Source organism: Vigna umbellata, chromosome 4 (genome assembly GCF_029865625.1).
Source record: "Vigna umbellata cultivar VRB3 chromosome 4, Vumbellata_1.0, whole genome shotgun sequence".
In the NCBI taxonomy this organism is placed as follows: Eukaryota; Viridiplantae; Streptophyta; class Magnoliopsida; order Fabales; family Fabaceae; genus Vigna; species Vigna umbellata.
The window spans coordinates 49,336,877-49,352,415 of record NC_142168.1 but is presented as its reverse complement, the minus strand read 5'-3'; the positions used below and the strand labels follow the sequence as shown (position 1 = coordinate 49,352,415).

Sequence of the window (15,539 nt, the reverse complement as noted above, 5' to 3'; positions counted from 1 at the left end):
TAAAATTAAGAGATGTGGGACCTAAAACCTGTTTTATACGTTACATTTCATATTTAAGGTCTCTAAGTCCCACATCCCTTAGTTTACTCAACTTACTTCCTCTCTTAGTACTATATAAGTAACCTATGGTCTCCTTTGTAATACACACCTTTCATTGAATGAAAATAAGAGTGATTTGAATTAAATTACCTTTTTTCTTTGAGATAAAATCTATCTCTTAATCTGAATCTTGGGTCTTATCTTGTGAAGAACAAGTGGTGATCCTGCCTTGCACTTATCTTGGATCCTTCCAAGTGGCGTGACTTCATTCTTCTAAGTTTCCTTTCCTTTCTCGTTTTCATTTGTTGTATTTTTAATTCCATTTACATTCTTGTTTGTTTAGTCCTTAGTTTCCTTTCTATTCAGGCATGTTATTCCATATTAGATTGGGTGGACGGGTGCTGAGCAAGAACGAGTTTCTTACATTTAGGTTTTTTATAATGATGCGTGACTATCGGATTAACCGAGCTAACATGCAAGGATGGGTGAAGGCAAATATCTTACATTTAATTTTTTTAATGATGTTAGAACGCCAAACTGGCTTACCGACAATCGAGTTGGGTGAGATAAATTATATTAGGCTCTCGAGTTAAAGAGGTCATTCCAACTTACATTTTTTTTGTTGGACTACCTGAAACTTGACTTTTTTTTGTCACCTTGTCCTTGGTGATAATTTTGCATGAAATGTTAAAATATATATCAAATTACTTTTATGTATTAATAAATGGTTTATGCTTCTCTAAATTTTGTCCTATTAAATTTGATTTCTTTTCCTAGTTAATTTAAATGTCTCACATATCTATTAATATTCCGGACGTGGTACGTGAAAAGTGCATTCAAATCATGATATCAACATTTGAATTAATTGCGTAAACATAAATTATTCGACTTTTCTAATGTACAAAGAAAAAAGATGGTAAACTAATTAAACATTATGCAAAGGAATATTTCAATATATATATATATATATATATATATATATATATATATATATATATAATTGAATTGAATTTTTTTATTTTCAACATTTAAAAAATACAGATAGAAAAAAAAACTCGATCATCGTCAGGTTAGAATAGTAATAACACTGTTTACTTTTAATTTATGTATTAATTTTTATTTCAAAGTAATGCAAAATTATTAATTTTTCTAATAATTTAGAAGTACATATTAAAATTCCATGGTGGGACAATAATCGCATGATATGGAGTTTAAGAGTATGAGTTAAATTAGCTCATAATAGCACAGTAAAATATCTCTTCTAAATCCATGGTGGCAAATCCTTCATATGAAGATTGAGTTTTTAATTAAAGGTTAATTTTCTCCTAAATTCGTTCTCATTAAATTTAGAAAACTCCATATTGAAATGAACATGTAATAATCAAGCTAAAAAAGAGTACATTCTAAATTTATCTTCCCAATCAACATATCTTTGCATAGTAATAACGAATCAAGCAAAAACTGAATTCTAATTTAACCTTAAAAAGCCATAATAAAGCAAAAAATGATTGGTGTAACCCTCCCACCTAAAACAAACCAAAACTAAAAAAGAACATTTGGAAGAGGTATAAGATGGCATTACACGATGGAATGATAATTCTTCATCCACTTTCACTACTCAAAAATAAAAATGGTATGAATAACCTTTTGATTAGTATGTTGACAACCACATTTTATTTTACGTAACTGATTTTCCAATGGGGTAATCACACATAACCCTAATTTATATTTCATTGTTTGATCTTTGCAATAACATCTCTCTTTCAGATTCTTCTCCTCTTCCTCGGATGAAGGTGCTTCAACTATGCTACATTTGAAGGTATTCCAGAAAATGACATGAGGTATCTAGAGAGGATTACCAAATACGTTTAAATTTTGAAAAGAAGGCACCTTCATTGAATGGTTATTATTGATAAGCTATTATTGTTGCACATTTAGATAAACAAGAAAGGGAAAAGATTGGCACAAGTTATGTTCAGAAAGGGAGATGGAGAATAATGACATGGAAGGTGTGCATTGGTGCAACATATGCTCTAAAATGGTGAACCCAATTAGTGATACTGAGAACATATGCCCATTTTGCGAGACAGAGGTTTCTGAGGTAATGGAGAACCTAAGGGACCAGAATGATGTTATTGACTTGAGGTCAGCTTGGGTGTTCTCACTTTATGCCCCAATTTTTCTTGGTTTGATGGGTGCTTTCAGTCCTTCTCTAGCAAGGATTGCTCCACATGGGGGAAGCAGCTCAAGGGGGGAGGAAGAAGAGGTTGAGCAGCAGATGGAAAATGAGCTTGTGCTTGGAAGAAGAAGAAGAACTTCATCCTACATGATGCATCTTTTCAGAGGACTTCATGTTAGGATGGTGTCTGAGTCTGAAAATCTTGAAGACAATAGGAACATGGATGGCAGCAGCATACTTGTGATTGATCCATTCAATGAAGGTGCACTAATTGTGAGAGGCCCTAACATGAACCACACAAGTAGTCCAAATGAGAACAATGCTGTTGGGAGCTCCCTGAATGACCTTGTGGTAGGATCTGGCTTTGATTTGTTGCTGCAACACTTGGCACAGATTGGTCCTGGTGGGTATGCTAGTGTGAACCCTCCAGCACAGAAGGCAGCAATTGAAGCATTGCCTAGTGTGACTAGTGAGGAGAAGTTGCAGTGCACAGTGTGCTTGGAGGATGTTGAGGTTGGGAATGAAGCAAAGGAGATGCCATGCAAGCATATGTTCCATGATGATTGCATTGTCTCATGGCTAAAACTTCACGGTTCTTGTCCAGTATGCAGGTTTCAGATGCCATATGAGGATTCAAATGTTGAAGCCAATGTGGGAAATGGAACTGAAAATCATAACAGTGAGCTAGTCAGAGCTGGAGAAGAGAGACCAAGAAATGGAAGGAGGAACTGGTTTCCAGTGCTGCAATCATTCAGCAATTTTCTTCCTTCTCCCTGATCAAAACTCTCTTGTTGTTATGCTTGTAGGAAATTGCACACATGCGATTGATGCAGCTGTTACTGTGATTGTGATACAGTCGCAGTCGCTGAGAGCTAAAACACCTTAATGCTCTGGCTAAAATTGCATCAGTTAACCGTTTAATTAAACCCTTTTGGGGTCTAGTCTTCATCATCCTCATCAGAAGACACTGCCATGCCTCTTAAATCCTTCCTAATTCTATGTATGTTTTAGATTTCCTAGTCTTACTTTCTTGTACAACTCAAATACGCATATGTTTGTAAATATTTGCAAAAAAAAGACTATTTTTTCAGTACTATTTTCTGGTAAAATATAGTGCATTCTGTTGTTTACCAATCTAAAAGGAAAACGAACATGCTAATGCTTAGTTCCCGAGAAAACAATAACATTAGTTTTTAAAAATACAAAAAAATTACTTTCAGCACATGATCTCTAACTGATATTTTAGTTCTTAACTTTGGTTCACATCAATCAATATGGTCCCTAATATTGTTGTACATTGGTCAATTTGATCCCAGACTTTAGCAATTATAAATCATTGAGTTTGGTCCCTCATTGTTGTATACATTGAATTTGATTTCTAATGTCAAGGATCAAATTGACTGTCAAATTCAAAAACCAAATTAGCGGTGACGTCAAATTCAGAGACCAGATTAATTGTTGTAAAAGACAGGATCTAAATTAGATTTTCATAAGATCAAAAAGTAAATTCTGTAATGCTCAAATTACAGGACTAACAATACATTAATGCTTAATTCCCAAATGAGATTCCCTGTAATGAAATCCGAAAGAGGCAAAGAGCTATTTTCTGAAAAATAAACTACAAGAGCGTAAAAACAAGCCTAAAAACAAAAACAATACTAAACAAAAAAACAAGGTATCAGTCCTAGTCCTAGACTTTTGTCTTCAGTTAAGAAACATCCAGTATCTTGATCACAGTAGAGGTTTCAACTCGGAGCAGTGCTACAATACTATCTCCAGGGGCGCACAAGTCATTTTCCTTTGCATATGAAAGAGCAAACTTTATGGTTTCTTGTGTTGACTCAGTCTGGGAGGCTCCAAGAGAACCAGAGGCCAAAACAGGTATTAGGCCGCGGTAGATAAGGCTATGCCTTGCAGGAGCTTCGTCACTGCAGAACCATTCAAAAGAATCTGTGGTTATCTCAGGAACTACCACAGAAAGAATAGGCATGCTGGGTCTATACTTGGCCACAAGTTTTGAAGTGGTTCCACCTCTAGTCAGCACTAAGATTAGAGCAGCATTGATGCACTTTGCAGTCCTGACTGCTGCTGAAGCCATGCTCTCCAAAGGAGTCATTGGAGTGGGAGCTGTTTCCATAATTTTTTTGAACAAATCACCATAGTCTATGAAACTTTCCGCTTCAGAACAGATTCTAGCCATGGTTTGGACAGCAATGTCTGGATAGGCTCCTGCAGCAGTTTCCCCACTAAGCATAACACAGTCAGTGCCATCAAGGACTGCATTGGCAACATCAGTGGCCTCCGCTCGCGTAGGCCGGGGTGATTTGATCATGGACTCTAACATCTGGGTGGCAGTTACCACAGGCTTGCCTTGTACGTTTGATTTGTGAATCATTACTTTCTGAGCAAGAAAGATTTTCTCTATTGGAATTTCCATTCCCAAGTCGCCTCTTGCCACCATGAATGCGTCTGAATTTGCAAGTATCTCATCAAAATTGGCAATTCCCTCTTGATTTTCAACCTGACAAAGACAAGAAGACGACTAATAAGTACAATTTGTGAGATTGATCAATGTAGGATAGGAGCTTTTTGCTTTAACCTTTTTTTCTTGTTTTCAAGTAACTTGAGAATCTTTGAAAAGGGAATCAAAGTGAAAACAACAGGACATTTCTATAGGTAATTTTGGAAAAAACAAAGGTAAAAACAAACATTTTCTCTAATAAAACAAGTCCTGTTGCATTTATTTAGCAACTCTGAAGAAAGGTTGATATTTCATTTGATGATTTGACAATAGGATGGAATGATACCTTGGACATAAGAAGTATGTTTTTTGCATGCTCTCCAAGTAGATTTCTGACCTCTACAAGGTCTGAACCTTTTCTAACAAAAGAGAGAGCAATGATGTCAATCTTATTAGGAACCCCCCACCCCAGAATGTCTTCCTTGTCCTTCTCTGTCAAGGTTGGAAGATCAACAACCACTCCGGGAAGATTAACATTCTTCCTCTCGCCCAAAACTGCAGAATTTTCACACCGACATCGAACCAGGCCATTCTCCTTGTTACATTCCAAGACAGTGAAGCTGATTGTCCCATCAGCACACAGAATATTACTCCCTGGACTCAAATGGTGTGCCAACTTCTTGTAGCTCATGCTGATCATCTTCTCATCACCCTTTATACTGTAATCAGTTGTAATTGTGATTTCTTGTCCTCTATGGATTTGTATAGGTTTCCCTTCTTTCAGAAACCCAGTTCTGATCTCTGGACCCTGTCATTTTTTTTTCAAACATAAACACAAACACCAAATATGTCAAATAATCATTCTCAAAACATCAATGCAGAATGAAGCTCTCAAAGAAGCACCACCAATGCCATGAAGCACGTCAAAGAATATCCCCAAAAAGAACAATTCACTCATTTGAATTTGTTGTATATGTATACCTACTTGAAGTATTCTTTTACCAATGTAACCAAAATGAAAAAAGTCGAGAATAAAAACATGACAAAGTAACTTGCAAAAGCAGGTAAAAGGTGAAAGAGTTTGGAAACCTTGGTATCCAACATGACAGCGCAGAGAATGCCAGTGTTGTTCATTGCATTCCTGAGATTGTCAAGGGTCTCTTGGTGATAAGAGTGAGAGCCATGAGAGAAGTTGAAGCGAGCCACGTTCATCCCTTCCTTGAGAAGCTTCTCCAGCATCTCCACAGACCTACTTGATGGTCCCAAAGTGCACACGATCTTCGTCTTTGCCTTCACACCCTTTTTCTCCATTCTTCCACCCACAGACCTTAGATATCAATGTACCGTGTTGGTCCTGCAAAATGATCACGCAAATAATGCACGAAAAATAAGAACTTTACATTAACATGAAAAAGGGTTCATCTATGAACCATTTTTTGACACTTGCACAAGAATATATGTGTAGGTACAGGGCAGGGCAAGATGCTACAAAACTTGTTTGACAAATTAGCTTGAAGCCCAAGCAAATTTGTCCCTGAAATCAATGTGCTTTCTTATACAAATCATCATGCACGATCAACTTTTGACGGTTAAAACTTTGAAATAGAACGAATATGCTCATAAAGTTCACACGTGATGTGATCAACCATTAATTAAATCGAATATAATGTACCGTGTAATTGGCTTCGAAAATGTTCAAACTTGAAGCAAGAAGAATCTGAATTCACCAAAAAGAAGAGGAAGAAGATTTGAAGCAATTAAGAGGAGTAAAAACCGTGAGACGAGTCCCTTGTATATATAGGCAATGGAGAAATATAGTAACCATGGTTTTCGCATAGAAGATAAAAGATTATGATAAAATCCTTAAAAGATTAATGTCACATAATCTACCTATCTGTAAGGTTATCTTCACAAATGATAACCGTAATTTTAACCATTCGCATGTATTTATGATTTAATTGTGATATACTTTAAATTTTGAATTTTTTTTGGTATTATTTTCTTTATATAAATTAATTATAATGTTATTACGATAATAATCCATCCTAGTTTTAATTTAATTTCAAATATTAGATTTTTACACATCGTATCAACAAAGATGGCGTCATGACTTAAATAATTTGTTTTTATGAAAAGTACTGAAATGTTCTTTCTGTTAATATATACAATTTATATACAAGTATTATATTACGCATACATATTTTAATATGAAACTAAAAATGATAGAGTAAAAGTAAGATAAATTTATATTACTATTAAAGTTTAAGTGATTTTATTCATAAATTCTATAAATTATATTTTTCAGTCAAATATATTTATTTTGCTTTTTAAAAATTCTACTAAAAGGTTTTTAAGAGCATTATATAAACTATTATTGTATCATATATTAAGCAATAAACTAGTATAAAATTAGCAAAATAAAATTTTAATAACATTTAAAGTATTGTGATCAAAATAGGTTGTAACCCGCGAGTTAACCCAGCCTACCACGAGTTTGAGCCGGGTTGGGTTTAAGAAAAATATAATTCTTTTATGCGGGTTAGTTTTCAACCCAGCTCACTTAGAACCCAGCTTACCGGTTTGAACCCGTGGTGAACCGGGTTGGCTCACCAATCCACCTAATTTAATTTAATTATTTATTTATTTTTGTTTCAATATTATTAGTTAGCATTTTTTTTATTATATTGTAGATGGTGATAAAGAAGAAGATGTTTCAAGAGAAAAAAATATTATAAATTTATCTATTCAAGACTCTAATATTATAAATGGACAAGTGATACAAAAATTATCAATATTAAAAACTTATTTGTTCGCCTTTGGTACATGTTTTTGGATTACGCTTAGATTGTATGATACTATTTTTATTTAGTTTTGAAATTTCTTTGGACTTTAACATCATTTTAGTATGAAATTTATTTAGATTTGAATTAAAAAAATTAATTTTTTTTATTTAAAAAAACTTATAATTAAATAAAGGTTAAAGCCCTTTAGTTATCCCTATTTTTCTAGGGTTTTCTCAGTTCGATCCCCGTTTAATTAGAATCCCAATTTAGTCCTAAAATGCTAATTTGAGTCAATTGGGCCCCTATCGTTAAATTGACTTAACGAGGTTAAGTTTTTTATGAACTGAGACGTTGACGTGGCCAATTTTTTAAACATGGCATTCAGAGAGTTGTGTCCGTGGAATTTAAGAACATTTAACATTTTAAAATTAGGGATTTGTGGAGTGTAAAATGTAATCCGAAATTAGGGTTCATTGAAATTTAATTAGGGATTTCTAGAGTGTAAAATGTAATCAGGAATTAGGGTTCCTTGAAATTGAAATTGTTGTCCCATTGAATTTGAAATTAGGGTTTGTTTCCCCATAATTCCTAATCACATTGGGGTTTCCTTAAGCGCGAAACTCACGAGAACGTGATGGAGGTGCGAGGTTGATGGAAGCGCTGAGTGCTTGTGCGTCGCGAATTTGGTTGGTGAGGCAATGGCCGGCGAGAGACTGGTTCTACAATGAAGGGAACCGCGATTAATGTTCTGGCTTGAAGGAGATTGGCCTTCTGATTTGGTTTGCAGGTGGACGAAATGGAGGTGGCCATGGAGGTTGGTTGTTGCGCGAGGAAGATAATGGCTCATGGCGGCTTGCGACTTTCGAATGTTGGCTGTGGAGGTGCTTACAGTTGTGCGATGCGAGACTTGCGTTTCTGGCTCTCCTTGCAGGTTCTCGAAGAAGGCTGAAGGAAGATGGTGTTCGCAATAAAGGTTTGTCGCGACGATTTCGGAGGTTGTTGGGTGGTCTCTATGGCAGCTGCGGCAACATTGACGGTGAAGATGAACAACGATGGTGTCGACGTGATAGTGTGGCGCGAATTAGGGTTATGTGGTGGCTTTGGGTGGTCTAGCGAGATGAGCATGGTGGTTGGCCGTGGCGGCGAGGATGATTGGTGGTAAGACTATGGTGGCGGCGTCGTGGCATAGCTGACGACATAGCTTTCGCCATGTGATTAGGAATTAGGGTTAATTTAAAATCCACCAACAAACCCTAATTACATTTTACATTCAAAAATCCCTAGTTTTAAATGTTAAATGTTCTTAAATTCCACCTTCAGAGCTCTGTAAATGCCACGTTTAAAAAATTGGCCACGTCAACATCCTAGCTCATAAAAAATTTAACCCCGTTAAACCAATTTAACGGCAAGGGCCAATTAACTTAAATTAGCATTTTTTAGGACTAAATTGGGGATTCTAATAAAACGTGATCGAATTGGAAAAAACTCACAAAAATAAAGACAACTAAAGGGGTTTAACCTTAAATAAACTAGTGAACCAACCCGTTTAACCTACCAACCCATGGTGGGTCTGGTCGAGTTCGAATTTTTTCAGCTTGCTAATAAGTAAGCTGGGTTGGATTGGTTCACTAAGTGACCAACCCATGATGGGTCGGGTCGAGTCGGATTACTCATTTTGACATCTCTAGTAATATTGATCATACAATGTTTGACAAGCACTAAAAACTCAGAAAAAAAAAACTAATTTGATATTGTACGTGTAATAACAATTTCACTCTGAAATTTTCTTAATGTGTGTTCTTTTTAAGTAATTATAGTAAAAAATAAGTTTATTGTAAGAAATAAATCTTTATAGGGTGAGTAAGTCGCATGAGAAAGTTTGATTTACGAAATAAATGAATTTGTTTTATAAATAAACATTCAATTTGATAAAAATCGGAAGTAAATAAATTAGCCCATTGATCATCATAACTATTTAAAAAAAAAACCCGAAAATTTATCAATTGAGGAGAAATTTATTTACTTATTATTTCATTTGTCAAATGTGAAATCTATTAATCTAAAAAATATGCTAAACTAAAACTTTATCCAACTAAAATCTATCATATTAAACAAATTTCCTTTTTTCCTTTTAGTTACTTATATAGTTTTTCTATCTACATTGTACTGGTTTCAAATGTTCAAGATTTAAAATGATATCATCTTACACTACAAAAAAACTATTCTGGAGATGGTTTTATTTTAAGTTACGGATGTTTTTATTTTAAATTGCGGGAGTTTTTAATATTTGCAAATTAATTTGAGGGTGTTTTGCAAATGAATTTGATTTATAAGGTGGAGGGTTTTAATCTCTCTTATCAGTGATTATTATTTTGTGAATGTTTGAAATCTCTTTTTATTTGTACTTATTTTACTGTAGGGATTTAAATCCTCCATTTGTATTAATTATTTTGTGGGTTTATTACATTGTTTTTCTTACCATATTTTACCATATTTCTAGTTTCCTAAATATAATAATTTTTTAGTAGTTACAAACTCCTAATGACAATGTATGAGATCATTTGAGATATTTATATTTTTGTATCAATAATATTTATTTATAAATTACTTTCAAATAGTTTAATTGTTTTAATTGTGATAAAAGACATGACAAACTTTTATCAAAGTGTTCAAATATATCATTAAAAATATTTCATTATAAAAATAACCATATAACATAGTAATTTAAATTAAACATAATCATAGTGATATAGTAATTTAAACTGAAATGTAATTACAACTTAATTCACAATTATTAAAAATTATAATAAATTAAATATAGTTTCATTTTAAAAAAACATTATATAAACACTAAATGTTGCTAGCAACGTATGATCCAAATTTATTATGTTAATAAAAAAATTAAAACATAGATTTTATTGTTAAATTTATAAAAAAATAGAAAGTAAATTATAAAATAAATGTTTTTTTAAAACTTTATTATAAGTTGGTAGTTTCTTTAGAGGTAATTATTGAATTAAAAAATAGTTCTAAAATAAAATAATAAAACTATTTACAAGAATAAAGACTAGTGAAAACATATCGAGTAGTGAAAACATCAATAATGACAAACAATATATAACTATATTATGAGTTACTAGAGGGGCAGTGGTTATGGTGTATTGTTCAAGTTTTCTAATCTCCCATTTTGTTGAATATATAGGAAAATCATATGATCCATATGAATTATGTGGAAGACAATGTCTTCCTATTTAAGGTTTTTTGGTTTGAAGGCATTGAAATTAAATATTCTCAAGAAGAGTTGGATGGCAGTAACGATGATAATTCAACTACTGCTCAGGATGAACCTAGAGATGTTTACCATGGTAAAATGCTTATCCATGGCCAAACCTCTTCCGTGGTATGAGATATGTATTAACTTTGTGTACCATACGGGCCCGACGGTCCAGATAGCGGCGCCGATATCGACCTAACCGTCGGGGTTTTTTCTATCTTTTTACTCCTCTGACAGCATTGTCGGACAACTTGCATAAACATTCACTGCGCGCTATTTTACTCGACCATTCATCCTTCCACTCGGGTGAGTAACAACTATGTACCGTACGGAACGGGCGGTCTAGAGAGTAGCGGACAGTTGCACAAGATCAACCGATAGGTGAACTGAGTCATTAAGACTACGGTTAAGATAAATAGTGATTAGAGCCATTGGACTAGAATTGGGCCGTGATTAACTTTTCACTAGTCCTAAGCCCATGGCGAAAACTATAAATACAAGTCAGAGGTAAGTGGTAGATAGGTTGCATTCATTGCACATTTATTACTGCTCTGTTGAATTGCCGAACGGTTTGAATACTGACTATGACATGGGGGATCTTTGACAGGTTCCCTACCGGACGAAGGAGCGAGAGAGCAGAGCTTGGAGCGAGACCGGACGACAAGAAGACAAATTGTGAAGGAGTTTGGTGACTTTGCTAAAACATCTCAAGGTAATCTATTTTCTCTGATATTATCCACCACCCAAATAACATCTTAAAGTTAAAAACATAAAAATTAGTTGTTGTCATATTTAACAATATCTTTATTGACAGAAATATACATTGTTAAACTTACCAATCAACAAATCAACGAAGAAATTCCCATCAATAATATGTTGTAATAATGTTAGATTATTGCAAAAGAAAAACGTTGGATTGCAACGTTCAAAACTTTAATTGCCAATAACGTTTAAATTCATTATATTAAGTGCTCCAATGATAAAATATTTAATGGTTTTTATTGTCTTTTATTGATTTTATTCTTTCCTAACTCTATAAATAGAGACTTTTTCCCCCATTCCAAAAACATCCCAAGTCAGTCTTCTCTCCTTTTCTTTTCTTCTTTTTCACTTCTAAAATTATTCTGGGTTTATTTTATACTCTTTTTAGATATCCTTGCTAGTTCTGAGATCCTCAGAAATATTCTGAGAAGTTCCTGTTGTATCCTGGGGGACTTGCGCAATACACCGCGGATAAGTCATTAAGGACAGTGATCTACACACCTCAGGAAATTTTGTTTGTGATTATGCCAACATTTTTACAACAATCTTAAGGACTTATGGCTGACATCAACAACTCAATCTCGAAGGATCAAAACTTTGTTTTCAGAACTCAGACAATGTTTGCGAAACCCATAACTTCGGAGGCTGCCAAGGTGCTCGCAACAATGATGACTTTTGATCGAATTTGTAAGGACTGCGGATGAGGACGAAGAAGCTGAGGTACTTGAGTAAATTTTCATATATTTTACCTACAAAGAGAAAAACACAACCAGGTATTTTCTCGTTTACCAATCTTAAATATTTTAAAATTGTGGGGGTGTAGGTAATTTTACTTAATTACTCGAAAATTAAGTGAAGTAATTTTACTTAATTTACCAACCAGGTATTTTACTTAATTTTACTTAATTTTAAAATTTTGGTACACGCAATGAGATTGTTGCTAGAACTAAATTGTTTCTAGGATCAAACTTTGACATGAAAGACATAAGTGAAGCCAATGTGATTTTAGGTATTAGAATCATAAGGATGAGAGATAGTATATTACTATCACAAGAACAATACGTTGAGAAACTTCTTAAGAAGTTTAGGTTTTATTACCTCACCAGTGAGTACCCCTTATGATGCTAATTCTAAATTAATGAAAAATAGAGGAGAATTATTATCTCAGCCTCAGTATGCCCAGATAATTGGGAGCTTACTGCACTTGATGAACTTTTGTTATGCAGTAGGTAGACTGAGTAGGTACACTCAATGTCCAAATCAAGAACATTGGGATGCACTTTCCAGGCTTATGAGATACTTAAGAGGTTTAAGGGATTATGCCATTGAATATAGTGGATTTCCCACTGTACTAGAAGGGTACAATGATGCTAACTGGATATCTGATTCAGATGAGACAAAATCCACTAGTGGTTATGTATTCACACTTGGGGTGGTGCGATTACATGGAGATCAGCCAGACAAACTATTATTGCAAGATCAACAATGGAATCTGAGTTTGTCACTCTTGAGATGGCTGGTAGTGAGACTATGTGGTTGACAAACTTCTTATCAAACATTCCACTAGGAATGAAACCAACCCCATCGGTGTCAATACACTGTGATTGCTAATCGACAATAGTTATAGCTAAAAACAAGAATTACAATGGAAAGAATAGATTTGGTGAAGCAGCTGCTAAAGAGTGGAACTATTTCCATTGACTATGTGAAGTCAGAACGGAATCTAGCAGATCCTCTGACAAAACCCTAGGAAGACAAATGATATTAGAAACATCGAGGGGAATGAGAATTAAGCCACTGACAAACAAACAAGTGATGGTAACCCAACCTTTATGATTGGAGATCCCATGAATAAGGTTCATATGGGTAAAAACAAGTTACTTGTTAGTTATGATAGCACTAAATTGATTTTAATCAATTATGTCCCTTCCTATGGTGTGTGTGAAAGTGCTAGAGACTGCAATATTGAGAGGTTAAACTTTGTCGTTAAAATTCTATGTGGTGAAAGAATTTTAGCTTAAACAAAGTTTTAATGATTTTCACATCCCTTACGGGTGGTGTATGATTTGCAGCATACACTTGATGAAATCACCTATATGAGTGTCGAGTGGGGCCGCTTGCATGAGATCTTGGCATGATCTCTAGAGCACTCATGAATACCGGGCACGCGCATGGCCTATTAAGCGCAACACAGCGATAACGACAATGATTGTGGGGGTGTATTGTGATTGATAAACCTCTAACACACGTCAAGTGTCTTTGGTTCATATAGCTTGCTATACCAACTACACTATGTGTTAAGTATTTCAATCTAATATTGGTTCCTATAGCTTGCTATACCAAGTCTGATGCATTACATCCTATGAGACCCAAAATAAAAGTTTCTTATCTTTTTCTTTTGCAATAAGTGGGAGATTGTTGTAATAATGTTAGATTATTGCAAAAGAACAACGTTGGATTGCAACGTTCAAAACTTTAATTGCCAATAACGTTTAAATTCATTTTATTAAGTGCTCCAACGGTAAAATATTTAATGGTTTTTATTGTTTTTTATTGATTTTATTCTTTCCTAACTCTATAAATAGAGACTTTTTCCCCCATTCCAAAAACATCCCAAGTCAGTCTTCTCTCCTTTTCTTTTCTTCTTTTTCACTTCTAAAATTATTCTGGGTTTATTTTATACTATTTTTAGAGATCCTTGCTAGTTCTGAGATCCTCAGAAATATTCTGAGAAGTTCCTGTTGTATCTTGGGGGACTTGCGCAATACACCACGGATAAGTCATTAAGGACAGTGATCTACACGCCTATGGAAATTTTGTTCGTGATTATGTCAACATTTTTACAACATAATATCCTTTATAGGCTTAAACTTGAATGTTTTTATAGGCACATTTGCCATTGGTTGCTGATTTATACCACCTCTCCAATAAATAATAACGTGAAGTGTACTCACAGATCCGAAATTGTCCTTGGTTCTTCAAAAGTTTGAAATTATGCATTATATAATTGTTCTCTCTACTAAGTTTTCCTCCCACAAAACCAAATCCTTCTTCTTAATTGTTGAAGTAATGGATTAAAAAAATTATTATTTTGTGACAGTTACTTTGTGGAGGTGATAAAAACCCTCTACAAGTTAATATTATTTAAGATGATTAAAAAGAATTGTCTTAATACTAACAATAGTGAGAGTTTTAATTGTTTTATGAAGAGGTTTATTATGATTTCCACAAATTAAATACACTTTTCATCATTACACCTTTCTTGTTGACTTAAATTTTCAAAAACCTACATTCCCTCTTATACTCTTATATAGAGCTGTCAAAACGGGTAACCCAGCCCGACCCGACCCGATCCATCACGGGTTGGCCACTTAGTGAGTCAACCCAACCCGGCTCATTTATTAGCGAGTCGAAAAAATTTGAACCCGACCCTACCCGAACCACCACGGGTTGGTGGGTCAAATGAGTTGACTCATTGGCTCACTTAATTAACCTTTTTTTCACCCTCTTCTTCTCATATTCTCAAATTTGTACCTTTCTTTCCCTCTTTCATGATGAAAGTGTCTTCTTTTCCCACACTCCAACCGTTCATTTCTTTGTAATTTTATGATTTGACCTCACTCCAAACTTATCTCCTAATAATTAAACTTATCTCCTAATAATTAAATGAAACAAAACATGTACAGGATTTTGATTGGAGACAGGAAAACATTAGGCTGGAATTAAGGAAAATTAGTTCCTTCTTTTGTGAGAAACATCCAAACACAGGGCTGCTATCTTCAAGGATAAAACCTTAATTTCCTCTTTATAAAAACTTAACGAAAATAGTAAGGAAGAAGGGAGGAGAGAAGGTTGGTCAGAGATAGGAAGAAGTAAGTAAAGAGGTTGGACAAAACTCTATAGATCTAGCCAAGTAAGACTTACCTTAGATCATGTAGAAGAATTGGAACTGCTAATTTTCGCGAAAAAGAACAAAGGAATCCAGGTAGGGGAGCTAATCTTTGATTGAAATGTATGATTATCTGGTGATGTTTGGTTGAA

The 15,539-nt window shown here is 34.3% G+C and overlaps 2 protein-coding genes across 2 annotated transcripts; one reads left to right on the top strand and one right to left on the bottom strand.

Annotated features, from left to right (window-relative positions):
* The first annotated feature begins 1,832 nt into the window (after positions 1-1,832).
* Positions 1,833-3,261, top strand: LOC124843883 (E3 ubiquitin-protein ligase SIRP1). Its single transcript, XM_088111190.1, has one exon. The coding sequence runs from the start codon at positions 2,027-2,029 to the stop codon at positions 2,993-2,995; it is 969 nt and encodes a 322-aa protein (XP_087967316.1). The 5' UTR covers positions 1,833-2,026; the 3' UTR covers positions 2,996-3,261.
* Positions 3,262-3,715: 454 nt separating this feature from the next.
* On the bottom strand, positions 3,716-6,177 carry LOC124843881 (pyruvate kinase, cytosolic isozyme-like). Its single transcript, XM_047320719.2, has 3 exons — positions 5,769-6,177; positions 5,026-5,487; positions 3,716-4,739 (listed from the first exon to the last, which is right to left on the bottom strand). The coding sequence occupies exons 1-3, from the start codon at positions 5,988-5,990 to the stop codon at positions 3,927-3,929; spliced, it is 1,497 nt and encodes a 498-aa protein (XP_047176675.1). The 5' UTR covers positions 5,991-6,177; the 3' UTR covers positions 3,716-3,926.
* Positions 6,178-15,539: the final 9,362 nt, after the last annotated feature.

Excerpts from the sequence above, each read along its gene's own strand:
- LOC124843883 (XM_088111190.1), top strand. The coding sequence starts at position 2,027 with ATGGAGAATAATGACATGGAAGGTGTGCATTGGTGCAACATATGCTCT.
- LOC124843881 (XM_047320719.2), bottom strand. The coding sequence starts at position 5,990 with ATGGAGAAAAAGGGTGTGAAGGCAAAGACGAAGATCGTGTGCACTTTG. Across the intron at positions 5,488-5,768 it reads CTGTCATGTTGGATACCAAG|GGTCCAGAGATCAGAACTGG; the intron begins GTTTCCAAACTC and ends AAAAAATGACAG. Across the intron at positions 4,740-5,025 it reads ACATACTTCTTATGTCCAAG|GTTGAAAATCAAGAGGGAAT; the intron begins GTATCATTCCAT and ends TGTCTTTGTCAG.